This window comes from Cervus canadensis, chromosome 1 (genome assembly GCF_019320065.1).
Source record: "Cervus canadensis isolate Bull #8, Minnesota chromosome 1, ASM1932006v1, whole genome shotgun sequence".
Classification (NCBI taxonomy): Eukaryota; Metazoa; Chordata; class Mammalia; order Artiodactyla; family Cervidae; genus Cervus; species Cervus canadensis.
In genome coordinates this window covers 101,820,558-101,834,564 of record NC_057386.1, presented here as the reverse complement: position 1 = coordinate 101,834,564, position 14,007 = coordinate 101,820,558, and the positions used below count along the sequence as shown (strand labels likewise).

The 14,007-nt window shown below is 53.6% G+C and overlaps 1 protein-coding gene across 4 annotated transcripts; it reads left to right on the top strand.

The window, feature by feature from the left end:
• Positions 1 to 3,217: 3,217 nt before the first annotated feature.
• Positions 3,218 to 13,475, top strand: PUS1 (pseudouridine synthase 1). Of its 4 annotated transcripts, none has more exons than XM_043488690.1 (6): positions 3,218 to 3,299; positions 4,082 to 4,313; positions 7,119 to 7,256; positions 8,113 to 8,215; positions 10,905 to 11,596; positions 13,160 to 13,475. In XM_043488690.1, the coding sequence occupies exons 2-6, from the start codon at positions 4,092 to 4,094 to the stop codon at positions 13,205 to 13,207; spliced, it is 1,203 nt and encodes a 400-aa protein (XP_043344625.1). In that variant the 5' UTR covers positions 3,218 to 3,299; positions 4,082 to 4,091; the 3' UTR covers positions 13,208 to 13,475. The 4 variants fall into 4 exon arrangements, with proteins under 4 accessions (XP_043344625.1, XP_043344631.1, XP_043344622.1 ...); XM_043488696.1 differs by having other exon boundaries at positions 3,218 to 3,340; XM_043488687.1 differs by lacking the exon at positions 3,218 to 3,299 and adding an exon at positions 3,306 to 3,773.
• Positions 13,476 to 14,007: the final 532 nt, after the last annotated feature.

Below are 14,007 nucleotides of genomic sequence, written 5' to 3'. Positions count from 1 at the left end.
TTACCAAAGAGGCTAACCACAATGTGAGACGAAAGTTCGTGGAAAGGTAGCGTTAAGAGGAAGTGGAAGGTGGGGCCCCAAAAGGCCGGGTCCCAGCAGGGCTGCTCCAGTCTGGCTTCCTGGAGCGCGTGCTCCCTCCTCTGTAGACAGGAAGGGTCGTGCTGGTGGAGAGGCAGCCCCTTCCGTTGTGTGGGGCTCCCCCGTATGTTAGAAACGCCAAAAGAGGATTAAGACAACCATGGCATTTTGTTGTCATGTTTAATAGACTTCATTTCTTATAGCAGTTTTAGATTCACAGAAACAGTGTGCAAGAAGTACAGAGAGCTCGCACACACTACTCCCTCTCCCCTTCTGCCGCCTTCGCTGCCCCATTAATAACTTGCATGGGTGAGATTCATCTGTTACCACTGTTGAACCGACATCAACACATCATCACCCAGAGTCCACGGTTTATGTTGTGATTCACTCTTGGTGCACATGCTGTGGGTTTGGACACGTGTACAGTGATGTACCATTTCAGTATCATTTCACTGCCCTGAAAAATCTGCACTGTGTTCATTCCACCGACGTCAGTCCCCGTCCCTTTACTGTCTCCATAATTTTGCCTCTTCCAGAATGCTGGAATCATACCGTGTGTCGTTTACTCAGAGTGGCTTCTTCATGTCTTTTCATGGCTTGATGGCTCATTTCTTTTCAGTGCTGAATGATACCCCCGTCTGGAGTTACCCAGTTTATTTATCTGTTCGCCTACCAAAGGATGCCCTCTGGCTTCTCAGTGTTTATGGGTGAAGCTGCTACAAACTTCCCTGTGCAGGAGCGTGACATGAAGGGGGGCCCAGGAGAACTGGCCGGGCCTCGGGATGCAGCAAGCACACAGGAGGGGCTGGCTGCCTGCTTGCTTTCTGCAGACCTTGCGTTGCACGTTCCTGGCATGCTCACAGGGACCCTCAGCCAGGAGGCCCCACTCAGGGGCCTGTCCCACTTCAAACTGCCCCCTGGGCACCTATCCCAACCTCACAGGCTTCAGTGTGCACTCCATAGGTCAGAGATGGCGAGATCAGAGCTGCTGGCGTCCGGATGAAAGAGCAGGCGTGGCCGGTTTGCAGGAAGCCGCCTCGGTGGGCTTTTCCTTTCGTTCTGTCTCACCTGACGCAGGACCCGAGGGCAGGGCCCCAGGTTTCTATGGTCCCCGCCTGTTGACTCGGGCCCCCCGCCCCCAGGCACAACTCGCCGTCTTGGACCTGCCCCTGAGCCTGCCCTCACCCAGCCCGGGGTTTCTGTTCCAGTACAGTGGGCTTCTTGGTTCACTCAGGCAGGGAGAGGCTGACTGATCTCCAGGACACAACCCAAAGTCCCCATCATTGAGTTTCAACAGCTCTCCTCAGCAGCTCTGGTTCCTCTGCCGTTTCAGCCATCACAGTTGCCCAGGTCGTGTGCTCACATGAACAGCTCAGCCTGGGCCCCTGTGTCCATCTGCAAGTGCCAGAGCGGGGCCCACGCCTCCGGAGCTGCAGAGGCTGAGAGCCGGAAAGAACTGGCCCCTGACAACGAGTCTCTGTCTATGGTAAGGGGTGGGGGTGGGGGGCTCTGTGTGAAGGTGCTCTGCTGTTTCTCAAGGCCACTCAGCCACTTGAGTTCCTCAGACCACACATGACCTTGACCTTTACTCATGCCTGGAACCCTGGTACCGCTCTTTCTTCCCTTCCCCCAGAGGGATGGGCTGTCCTGGGGCCATGGGGGGGCGGGCGTTGTTTAGCACAAGTCAGCTGTCCCCTCGCATCTGCCTGAGCTCTTGTCCAACCAGGTCTGACTTGTGTGCAGAGGAGGAGGCTGAGTAGAGTTTGATCCACGAAAGAATCCTTGTCAGCAGTCACGGATCTACTTTCTTTCTTTGTGGATTTGCTTGTTCTGGACATTTCACATAGAGTTGACCCATGAACAACACGGTGGTTAGGGTCACAGACCCCTCAAGCAGTTTGGAAATCCACATATAACTGGACAGTTAGCTCTCCGTATCCATGGTTACACATCTGTGGATTCAACCACTGGCAGACTGAGTCATACTGCAGTTCGGATTTAGTGACACAAACCCCGTATAAGTGGAGCTGCATACTCAACCCTGCATTGTTAAAGGATCAACCACACATGGAGCCACGCAAGATATGGCCTTTTGCATGTGGAGGCCCCCATGTCCACGGGGACCAAGCAGGAGCAGGATAAGAAGGCCGGAGTGGCTTCTCCCGCTGAACGTGTTCTCGGGTACCCCCGATGTAGCATGTGTCAGTACTTCTGAGTCATTCTTCACTAGGCATTTACTACTTGATCACATACTCTCTGACTGTTGGTTTGTTATGACCTGTCCCCCCAGGAATGGGAGCTTCCTGTGGACAGGGGTTCTGCTCCTCATCTGTTCCCAGCCTCTGGAGGCACCAGTAACCTAGCAGGTGCTCAGTAAATAACTGCTGACCAAGTAACCCACTCAGGGAGATCTGAGTCCCATGCCTTCAGCAGACTTCCTTCCACCTTCTGTGGGTTCTGTTGCTCATTCCACCCACCCATAGTCTTCCAAACCCCACGCATGGATGACTTTCCCAACTGTCTTCCACCAGTTCCCAGGAGGTCATCACTCCCTGGAGCCTCAACATGACTCACTCTCTCCCTTGGATTTCGGGGCCTCTCAGTGTAAAATGGGGACAAGAAAACCTTCCTCAAGGTTTCATGAGGATTGAATAAGCTAACATGCATCCAAGCCACTAGAGCAGCACGTGGCACATGGCAAGTGCTATCTTAGGACAGGTTTGTGGGAAGGCGCTGGTCTGCACGCTGTTGAAAGAGGCTCTCATTCCAGATGCCAGGGCTTGCTGCTGTGAAACTTCAGGCAAGGGGCTCAGCCTCTTTGTCCCTCGGGTCCCTCTTCAGTAACGAGGAGATCCTATGGTGCTTGCTCCTTAGGATGGGCGAAAGGACTGAATGAACTGACACGTGTAACACGGAGCAGCGCCTGGGAGCGTTAGCTGCGAGGATAATTCGTTCGCTCTAAAATGGTGCATTCACAGTGCCACGAACCGACCGGGAGTCGGCGGCGGCGGCGGCGGCGGCGGCGGCGGCGAACCTGGCTCCAGGCTCCAGACCCCGCCCCTAAGCCACGCCCAGTCCCGCCCCGACACCAAGCTCCGCCCTAAGCCGCCTCGAGCCGCCTCTCCCAGAAGGACTTTTGTCCACGTCCGGCCGCCGTCCGGCAGTGCTCTCTACTTCCGCCTTCTCCCACGTGGTCAGGTTCGGGCTCAGTCCGCGGCTCCGTGAGTGGGGCCGGGTCAGGGAGTGCCCCACTGGTCCCGGCGTAGGTGGCCGGGGTCTCCCCGACTCCCGAGGGAGAGCCGGCTGGGCGGGGCGAGAGGACGAAGGGGGAGCAGGAGGGACTAGGGAGGTCAGAGGTCAGCCTGGGGGTCAGGAAGTCTGAGGTTATCCGCGGGCGGGGCTGGAGCGGGAGAGGGTCCCAGGAAGGTTAGAGTTCAGAAGGGGCGGGGCTGGAGCGTGGCGAGGGTGGCGGGGAGTTCGGGAGGGGCGGGCTGGTGTGTAGGGGCCCCGGGGAGGTCAGGGATTTAAAGGGCCTGGGAGGGTGCGTCCCGGGGGAGATCAGGGGTCGGGCGCGTGCCCCCTCACCCCCGCCACTCCCTGCACTGTATGGGGCTCCCCGGCCTGCGGGCGGCGGCCTGGGCCCTGAGGAGAGCCTGCGGACCGTGGACCCCGCACCTGGGACCGCGCCTCCTTTGGTAATGACGGTGCACTTGTCTGTGACCCTGGGGTAGCACGCTGACCCCCACTGAGCCCGACTGCATGCCCGGCGAGCGCCAAGCCCTGATCGCGTTAAGTGCTGTCACTGCTCCATTTCTCGGACAGTGAAACGAGGCCAAGTTAGTGGTTGGGCAAGATCTACAGTTAGGGCCCAGCTGGGGTTTGGACGCCGCGGTGGTCAGCCCAGGGTGTTTACCGGCCCATGCTGCCACGGTCACTCTTTAACTGTGTTTCCTTCTGTGTTGCTCACCGCCCCGCACCCTACCCCCCAACCATGTCTTTTCAGTTTGCACCCGATGGCCGGGAACGGGGAGGCCCCCATGCCCGTGGGAACCAAACAGGAGCAGAACAAGAAGGCCCGGAGTGGCTGGCAGGGTCCCACCAGGATCTGGGAGGAAACAGAGCAGCAGGCGAAGAAGCTCAAGAGCAGTGAGGATGGGGAGCAGCAGAGGAAGCTGCCCAAGCGGAAGATCGTGCTGCTTATGGCTTATTCTGGGAAGGGCTACCACGGCATGCAGGTGAGGGCGCCCTGAGGGGCCTGGGCAGCTCTGACCTCTCAAGGCCACCGTGTGCTTGGGGCAGGGACCTCAGAGTGACATTTGCCCTGTGAGCCATCTCAGGAAATGGCAGAAAGCGAGGTCTCATTCTTCACCTATTCTATTGGGTGGTTTCCATCAAGTAAGAATCAAATGGAAGCAGCTTTGAGACTTGTGTCATCTAATACATTGCTTGGATACTTGTAGGGGGTGTTCACAAGCCTCCTAAGGTGAGTAAGGTACTAGGCCTGCTGATGACCAAGCATTGTGGCCTCGGGCAAGTGACTGGAGCTCTCCGTGCCTCGCTTCCTCTTCTTTAAGATCACAGTACTGGCATGAAGAGTCATTATTAGGCTGACTGATGCTGTTTGCTAGGATTGGGACAGTGCCGGGGATGCTCAGAAGAGGCTGCTATTTCTCTTTGTCAGAGTCATGAAGGTGACAGTTTGCAGGTACATGGGCACATGAGAATTCCCTGCCCAGCCCCACCATGCAGTCCTTTCCTGAAAAGCAGAAGGGTCTGGGTGCCCCGACAGATGCACGTGGGTTTTCTTCTTGTTCCTTGTGGTCAGCTCTGTGGCTCTTAGACTTTGGTTTCTTGTTCTGTAAACGTCTTTAAGCTTGACTCCCAGGGAGTAATTCATGCTGTGTAAAGTATCTAACTCAAGCAGAAGTTTAAGAAAACGATGCCCAACCTTACCAAGGGCTGTGGTAGCCTTTACTGTGAATAACAGTAGTAATGAGCTACTTCATTTCCTATTTCATTATTTTCTTTAAAGTATAAGGTTGCACCCATGAACCCAATTTGATGACCACTGGCAGACTGTGACAGTGGGTGAAAACAGTGCTTCGGTCCCACTTAGTGGAACAGGCTAACCACCTCCGCTGCTCTTTGTGGTTACTTAAATGCTTTTTTGAGGGTGACTTTGATCACATGTGTTGTTGCCTTATCGCTGGCTTGAGAATTTTGTCATGTCTCATCATATTCAGTTTGCCTCAGTTTCCTCGTTAGGAGAATGAATGAAGGGTGGAGAGTGACAGTATCCCACATGGTGACAGGACACCGTGGGATATGTGGAAGCGTTGTTATCCCTGTTTCCTAATATCTATGCCAATCACTGGAGGAGCATTTACAGCTTCTTGCTGAGTGATTGGCTTATGGTGCCATGGAAACTGTAAGGTGGACTTTGGGAAGAACCTTCCCACTGTGATGAGCCTTGACGAAGTGCTTGTAGGACTGTGTCCCTTCCTTGTCAAAGGTTTTCTTTGAGAATGTCAGGGTGGTGATCTCACCAATGTCACGGGATCCTGCAGGACTGGACTGGGGTTACACTGCATCCCTCACCAATAGCACATTCCCATCTGCACCCACTAGATGCTGATCGTACCCTGGGGTGGCTTCCATCTTTAGCAGGGGGGCCTGCCTCCCTGTAGTGATGCAGGAGGGCGTGCTCAGGACCTGAGGTGGTGGGGGAGGGGATTCCCTAGGGTGATGAGGGAGACGAGTCCCTCTTTGGCTGGGTGCTGCAGACAGATGGGTCTTAAGCAGGAGGGTACTGGTCTCATATCTGACTTGTTATTCAGTTGTGTCTGACTCTTCGTGACCCCAAGGACTGCAGCATGCCAGGCTCCCCTGTCCTTCACTATCTCCTGGAGTTTGCTCACATCCACTGAGTCAGGAATGCTATCCAACCATCTCATCCTCTGTCACTCCCTTCTCCTCATGCCCTCAATCTTTCCCAGCATCGGGGTCTTTTCCAGTGAGGCGGCTCTTTGCATCAGGTGGCCAAAGTGTTGGAGCTTGTTTCCAAAGAATATTCAGGATTGATTTCCTTTAGGTTGACTGGTTTGATCTTCTTGCTGTCCAAGGGACTTTCAAGAGTCTTCTCCACCCAGCCCTGGTGGGGTTGCCCCATCCCCACCACAGCAGTATTGCTCACTCCCTCGACCCCAGAGGGCAGCCCTGGACCCATGAGCCCAGCGGGTGTGTACAGTGCAGACTGGGGTCTCCTGGGGTCCTGCCACTTGCCTCCCCTACTCAGCTCCAGAAGAGAGAGCTGCGGCTGGTAAAGAGCTTGGGCCCCAGGCACTGACCCTACAACTTGAGGACTTCTGGTGACAGTAGCAGCTGTAGGGGTGATGTCTGAGCCAGCACACAACTGCCATCAACTGTGCGCTGGCCTGGTGCTGTCGCTGACATGCTCATGACATTACAGAGAAACTGTGTTAGAGTTGACTTTGCCTTGATAATTACTGTGAACACTTTGTTCATTTTTTTTCTTTTTTATTCACAAACTAAACCCATCAGGAAATTTTAAAGTTAAGAAAGAAGTCTTCTCCAGCATCACAGTTCAAAAGCATCAGTTCTTCGGAGCTTAGCCTTCTTCATGGTCCAGCTCTCATATCCATACATGACTACTGGAAAAGCCATAGCTTTGACTAGACAGACCTTTGTTGGCAGAGATATCTCTGCTTTTTAATATGCTGTCTAGGTTTGTCATGGCTTTTCTTCCAAGGAGCAAGAGTCTTTTAATATCCGACTAGGTAGAGGGAAATGTTGTCTCAGGTGAGGCCAATGTTGGCTGCCCAGGGTTGGAAATTTCTAGGACTGTGGGGACCCACAGGTGGCTTTCCTACTTCTCTAGGTCAGGGGATGAGCTGCAGGGTCTCTCCGTGCCCACGGGTGTGGGCACACCACACATGCCCCTCCCTGGACCAGCCCCGGCCTGGGGCCCCTTACGGTAGGTAGTGACTCGGAAGAAACAATTTTTCTTCTCTTTTCCTCAGAGGAATGTTGGGTCCTCGAAATTCAAGACCATCGAAGATGACCTGGTGTCGGCCCTGGTACGCTCGGGCTGTATCCCTGAGAATCACGGGGAGGACATGCGGAAGATGTCTTTCCAGCGCTGTGCCCGGACGGACAAGGTAGGTGCTGTCCCCACATCCCCGGCAGGTGTGAGCAGTACTGAAGCTGCCCGTCTGTGGTTTGTGTTTGTCCTTGTCCCACTTTCCCTCTTAGTGTCTCTATCTCTCAAGATTCTCTTGGTCACAAGTGACAGATGCACAGATCAAGCTAGCCTAAGTGGAAAGAAATTTGTTGCCTCATGCGACCAAGAAGCTGGGGCATTTCCGGCTCAGGTGTGGCCAGACCTAGGTGCTTGGGGCCACAGGGCCTGATATCCTGTCTATTCTTTCTCTTTGGCTGCTCCTGTGAGTGGCACAGTGGCCACGACATCTGCCTTAGATCCATCCATCTCAGGCTCATGATACAAACAGGACCATGCGGCCGCAGAGGTGTAATACACAAATGGTTACTGCACTCATCCTGAGCACAGAGCTCGATCAGTTATGTAACCAGCGCCCTATCCCCAAAGGATTCCTGCTATTGCAACTCAGATGGTTACCTCTTCCTTGCTCTGCCCTGGAGTTTTGTCATCTAACTTGCATTTTCTTTTTTTCCTAAGTTTTGGAGAATCACGTCAAAGGTGGGACTTTATCTCCTATCTGCAGGATGTCATAGATTTGTTCCCTAGCTTTATGTTCTGTTGAGCTTCAAAGTTCACTTGTAATGTTTTATGAGTGGCACAGCATTCACTCCCTTGGTATACAGAGCACTGTTCTCGTCTCTGATTATTCCCTTCAGATGCATTTCTAGAAGCAGAATTCCTCCGTGGAAAGACGCAGCGTGTGCGTGGTCCTTCTGCTGAAGAGACCAGCGTGCCGAGCGTCGTGCTCCAAGTGCAAGGCCCAGCTGGCCCTCCCACGTCTGCTTCCTTTGCAGGGCGTGTCTGCGGCCGGCCAGGTCGTGTCCCTGAAGGTGTGGCTGATTGATGACATTTTAGAAAAGATCAACAGCCACCTTCCGTCTCACATTCGGATTCTGGGTAAGCCATGTGTCACCGGGGCTGCGCACCAGGTGGTGGCCGGTCCCAACAGGGACACACAACTTCTTTTCTCGCTGAGTTTCTCTATTGTGGAGATAAGACAACAGAGCAGTTCCTTAGCGGTTGGTTGCAGTGGCTGTACGTCAGTTACAGAAAAGGATTCAGGACTCGTGTCTCCTTCAGGAAGGGGCACAGCCAGACAGACAGACTCAGGCCTTCAGTGCAGCACTTTGGCACTACATGTGCCTTGTTTTAACCAAATGCTTGGGTATAAAAGTCTGGATTTGATCAAATTAAAACAAGGGCAATTATTCCCTTTTGTAATAGGCCTGATAATGGGATTTCTAGGACCTTTTCTTTTTTTTTTTTAAATCCAGTCTGACTGTCTGCCTTTTAGGTGGCGTATATATGCCATTGGTGTTAATAATTATTATAATGTGTGCTGGGATGGCTGGGCGTAGATCTTCTTGCCTCCTGTTTCTCTCTGTCCCATCTGTTACTTTGATCCCCTCCTCTGTTTGTCACTCCTTTTGGATTAATTGATGTTTCTTATAATTGCTTTTAATTATCACTTTGGGCTTCCTTTTGGCTCAGCTGGTAAAGAGTCTGCCTGCAAAGTGGGAGACCTGAGTTTGATACCTGGATTGGGAATTTCCCCTGGAGAAAGGAGCAATTTGGTTAGTTAATGCTATGACTCGCTATAGGTTTTTTTTTTGTTTGTTTTTTTAAGTGATTGCTTTGGGGTTTAAATTTAAAGCAAGAGTTGGCAAACTTTTTCTGCAGAGGGCCAGAGGGCCACAGAAGTCATGTCTTGACTCTTTGCAACCACATGGACTGTAGCCCGCCAGGCTCATCTGTCCATGGTATTTTCTAGGTAAGAATTCTGGAGTGGGTTACCATGTCCTTCTCCAGGGGATCTTCCTGATCCAGGGATCAAATCTGTGTCTCCTGCATTGGCAGGTGGATTCTTCACCATTGAGGCTCCAGGGAAGCCTGAATTTACTTCTAGTATAACATAGTTTTGTTTTTATTACACTGTGGTCTTTCTCTCCCTGGTAGGGTAATCCCTCTTGAAAACCTCCTTTTAGAGCCAGTCCTCTTAAAGTCCCATTTGATGCTTCTTAACAGTCATTTCCCCAGGGAATATTCTAATGTTTGCCATGGGTTATTCCCCAGTTTTGCTAAAACAATACCAAACCCTATGCACAGTCGCAGCTGTTGACACTGCCTCTATAACATGACACCACACGACCATTAGCAGCCCAGCTGTATGCTCCACTGCCCCCTCCCCCAGCCTCTTGGCGGTTATGTTCCACACAATGGAAATTACGTGCTGAAGCATACTTGTGGTGCTCAGTGTCGACCAAGATGAATTCTTAAAGCAAGACAGACAACAAAAATAAGATTACCCCAAATCAAACATAACAGCAGAAACAGGTGGTGGAGAGCACAGGGCAGGTGCAGCCTTGAACTGGCAGTGGCGGGTGGAGGGGCAGGGGCAGCTTGGAGGCACTGGCTGCTGTGGAGGGCTGTTCGGGGGGGCATCGACTCACCCCTTGATATCTGAAGCCAAAGTTGGCCTTTAAGTCAGGCTCCTTGTGAGGCTGACTCCTTGCAACTTGGTTGTGCCTTCAGCATGAGGACAGCCATGCAGCAGGGAGCATCCAGGCCACGGGGGACTCTCTGGTCCCCAGCTCCCAGAAACCATCTCTACCAACAGTTCTCACCATCCTTGTAGAAATTTTCTGTACAAATATAGACATAATCTCTATATATGTATTCCTGTCACAAAAAGAATTCCCCTTCCTGTAGTTCTCCATTTTGCTTTTCTTTCTTTTTTGTTTATAATTTATTTTTTGTTGTTGTTGTCGCTCTGGGTCTTCACTGCTGCGAGGGCTTTCTCTAGTTGTGGCAAGTGGGCACTACACTTTTAATTGCAGTGCACAGGCTTCTCATTGCGGCGGCTTCTTTTGTTGAGAGCACAGGCTGTAGGTGCTCAGACTCAGTAGTTGTGGTGCACGAGCTTAGCTGTCCTGAAACATGTGGGATCTTTCCAGACCAGGGATCGAACCCATGTCCCCTGCATTGGCAGATGGATTTTTATCCACTGTACCACCAGGGAAGCCCCATTTTGCTTTTTTTTTTTTCACTGAACAGTTAAATATATTTGGAGCTCCTGCCAGTGCAGTGAGCCCTCAGCCAGAGGCCTCCGGTCCAGGTGACGTGCCACCTGCCCTGCGGGCCTGCCTCCCATTTCATCCTGCAGATGTCTAGGAGCCACTGATGGCTTTCCTATTGCTGGGCTTTTTAAGTTTCTTTTGCTGTTGATCACAATGCTGCCCCTGGCCTCACCTGCAGGATGGCTTCTGACCCATGGGTTCTGAGTCAGGGACACCAGCTGGTGCTTTGGTCTCCATGGCAACTGGTCCCCCTGTGCTGGGTCCCCCTGGGATCCGAGAGGCGAGAGCAGGATGTCCAGCACCTTGGCCGACCCTGGGTTCTGACAGATGCTTAAGAGTTGACTGTACTGGTTGGTTTGGCTCTGAGATGGAGTGTCTGGTGGACTGAGTGTTTAGCACATGGAGCTGGGTCCCCCTCGGGCTCATCTGGGTTTGGGAGGCCAGGTGCTAGCGCTCAGAGCTGGTCATGGGTGTCATCAGTCTGTCCTCATCGCTTCCTCTGCCTCCAGGACTGAAGAGGGTCACGGGCGGCTTCAACTCCAAGAACAAGTGCGACGCCAGGACCTACTTCTACATGCTGCCCACGTTTGCCTTTGCCCACAAGGATCACGACTCGCAGGATGAGACGTACAGGCTGAGCGCAGAGACACTAGGGCATGTGAACCGGCTCCTGGCCTGCTACAAGGGCACCCACAACTTCCACAACTTCACCTCCCAGAAGGGGCCTCACGAGCCCAGCGCCCGGCGTTACATCCTCGACATGTTCTGTGAGGAGCCCTTCGTGCGTGAGGGCATGGAGTTCGCTGTGATCAAGGTCAAGGGCCAGAGCTTCATGACGCACCAGATCAGGAAGATGGTGGGGCTGGTGGTGGCCATCGTCAAGGGCTATGCGCCTGAGAGTGTGCTGGAGCGCTGCTGGGGCGAGGCCAAGGTGGACGTGCCCAAGGCGCCGGGGCTCGGCCTGGTCCTGGAGCGGGTGCACTTCGAGAAGTACAACCAGCGCTTTGGCCACGACGGGCTGCACGAGCCACTGGACTGGGCGCGGGAGGAGGCAGAGGTCACGGCCTTCAAGGAGCAGCACATTTACCCCACGATCATTAGCACCGAGCGCCAGGAGAGGTCCATGGCCCAGTGGCTGAGTACCCTGCCGATGCACAACTTCAGCGCCACTGCCCACGCTGCCGCTGGCCTGGGCATCAAGGTGGGGCTGGGGGCTAGGGACCACGGGGACCATGGGGGCTGGCGCCGGCCTTCCCAGGAGCTCAGCCAGGCGCTCGTCCACACCTGTCATTGATTGCGCCCATTCTATAGATGAGCAAGGGTAGGTGCCAAGAGCTGCGTCATTCCTCCAGGGTCAAAGCAGTGGCAGGAGCAAAGGCCAGGGCAGAGGTTCTGGTGGCTGGCTCATCTGCTCTGTGCTTGGTGACCCTGGGTGAGGGACACGCTCAGTGGCCCATCTTCCCAAGTGTGAGAGGGAGGTGACACTGGGACGTCCTTCTCTGGCTCACGCACTTGGTCGGTGCGCATGTGTCTGACTCCAGAACGTGGGATTGCTTGGGCCCAGGACACTGAGCAGCCCAGCGGTGTTCTCCTCGCCCAGGGTGGTGTTCCTGTCCAGGCATACGGTGCTGCCCTCCATCTGCGGGGGAATGCAGGCTGGTGCAGACCCTGCATTTTGGCCCAGCTCCCAATCAGGCCGCTCTGCTCAGCAAGCAAGGGAGCCAGGCTTGCTGTCAGTACCTCCCAGGGCCCTGGCTCCAAGTGTGACTCATCTGTTATGTAACTACCAACCTTATGTTAGAAGGAGAACATCCATGATTTAAGGTGCTGGAGCTAAAAGTTAACATTTTAACTTTAGTTCTCAATTCTTTATCCTGCAGTGAGGGAGGTCCCCAAAGCCCATGTTCTCTCGTGGTGGCCCAGCAGGCAGTCAGAGGGTGAGATCCCCACCTGGAGCTATGGGAGATTTCTTCCCACGTTCTAGATATCCAGAAAGACACTGTCCTTCCTCCACAGCTGGGCTTGTAAACTCAGGTGCATCCAGGGAAGGGAAGTAAGCAGGGTGGGCCCAGTGTAAAGAAAGCAGGCGTGCAGGTCAGATGGTAAGTAGCATGCAGTGTCAGGAGGCAATAGGGCTTGGTGGAGACTGTAGCCAACAGGAGAGCTCTTGCTCCACCTGAAGGGGCAGGTGCGGTCGGTTCAGCCAAGGGAGGTGGGCCCAAGTGTTGTCAGAGCTTACATTTTTTTTTTCCGGAGAAACTAGCATTCCAGGATTTTATATGAAATATTCTACCCTTTATTTATGTACTTTGGGTTGCACTTCTACCCTTTGATGGTAGATGGTTATCAGTTTTCCCAAGCACCATGAGGCCAAGTCAAGCATATGTACAGATAGGACCTGGGGCCAGGCTTGCCCTCTGCTTGATTCTGTGAATAGAGGTCTCTGGCCATTTGCCATCTGTACATACTGCTGAGGGGCTTGTACTTGTCCAGCTTTGCAGTGGTCCAGATTTATGTTCCCAGGGTTCTGCAGTGGTGGCCTCTGGGCATTTGAAGGAGCCCAGTGAAGACCTCCCTTCTTATTCCCAGCCCCTGGCTTTCCCAGTCTTAAGACAGGTTCTTGAACCAGTTGGGAGAGACATGGAGTCAGGCAGGTCACGCCTCAGGCAGGTCAGGGCAGCCTGACCTCCACCCTGGGAGGAAGTGCCTGTCCCTGAACAGCTTGGTTCCTCACGGCTGTCTCCTGTGTGCTGTTGCCTTGCAGGCCCCCAGCTCCCTGGAAGGCAGTGACGGGGTCGGGGACAGTGACTGAGGCCCCGGGAGCGTCTTGGAAGTGGCCCATGACACGTGTCGGACCTGCCAGCCTGCTGTTGGCTGCGTGCCTTCGCCAGATGGGAGAGCCCCCACGCGTGCCCTCTTCACCTCAGGGTCTTGAGACCTGCATCATTCTGAGTTTTCCTCACAGGGAGAACCTGCTGCAAATCTATTTTCAGCTCAACACGTTGACTACACACACCTGAGCATGTAAAGACTTATTTTTTTAAAGAAGCGATTTTCTTATTAAATAAGTACAAACTTGGCTTAGTCACTTGTGTTCATTTTTGAGCTGGGGCGCTGGGCATGTGGGATTCTTAGTTCCCCAACCAGGGATTGAAGCTGGGCTCCCTGCAGAGGCCTAAGGACTGGACCACCAGGGAATTCCCACTTAAGATACTTCTTTGACTTTTTTCTTGGTCTTTTCTGTGGGTCTTTCATGGAGAGAGACGGTATGTGCTGTGTTAGTGACAGGCCTGGCTCTGCCTCCACTCTGAGCTGTGAGAAGAGTGGGTTAGTCAGTGCGCATGTGCGGGCAGGCAAGCTGGTAGAGGCCGGAGTGGGCGGGACGCTCTTGGCAGGATGGGCATTTAGGTTCTCAGGATGGGGCTCGGTGGCCTGGAGAGATGCACAGACAAGAAGAGAACAGGGCGACTGTTGGGCCATGCAGAGCAGTCCCCAGCGCCAGAGAACATGGGTTCTCTCTGTGTGTCCACCTGGCCCCCTGCATATAGCTTTCATCTGGATCCATCCATCCCTGGCATGTTCCACACTTAAGGAAGAAGCATGAGACCCAGG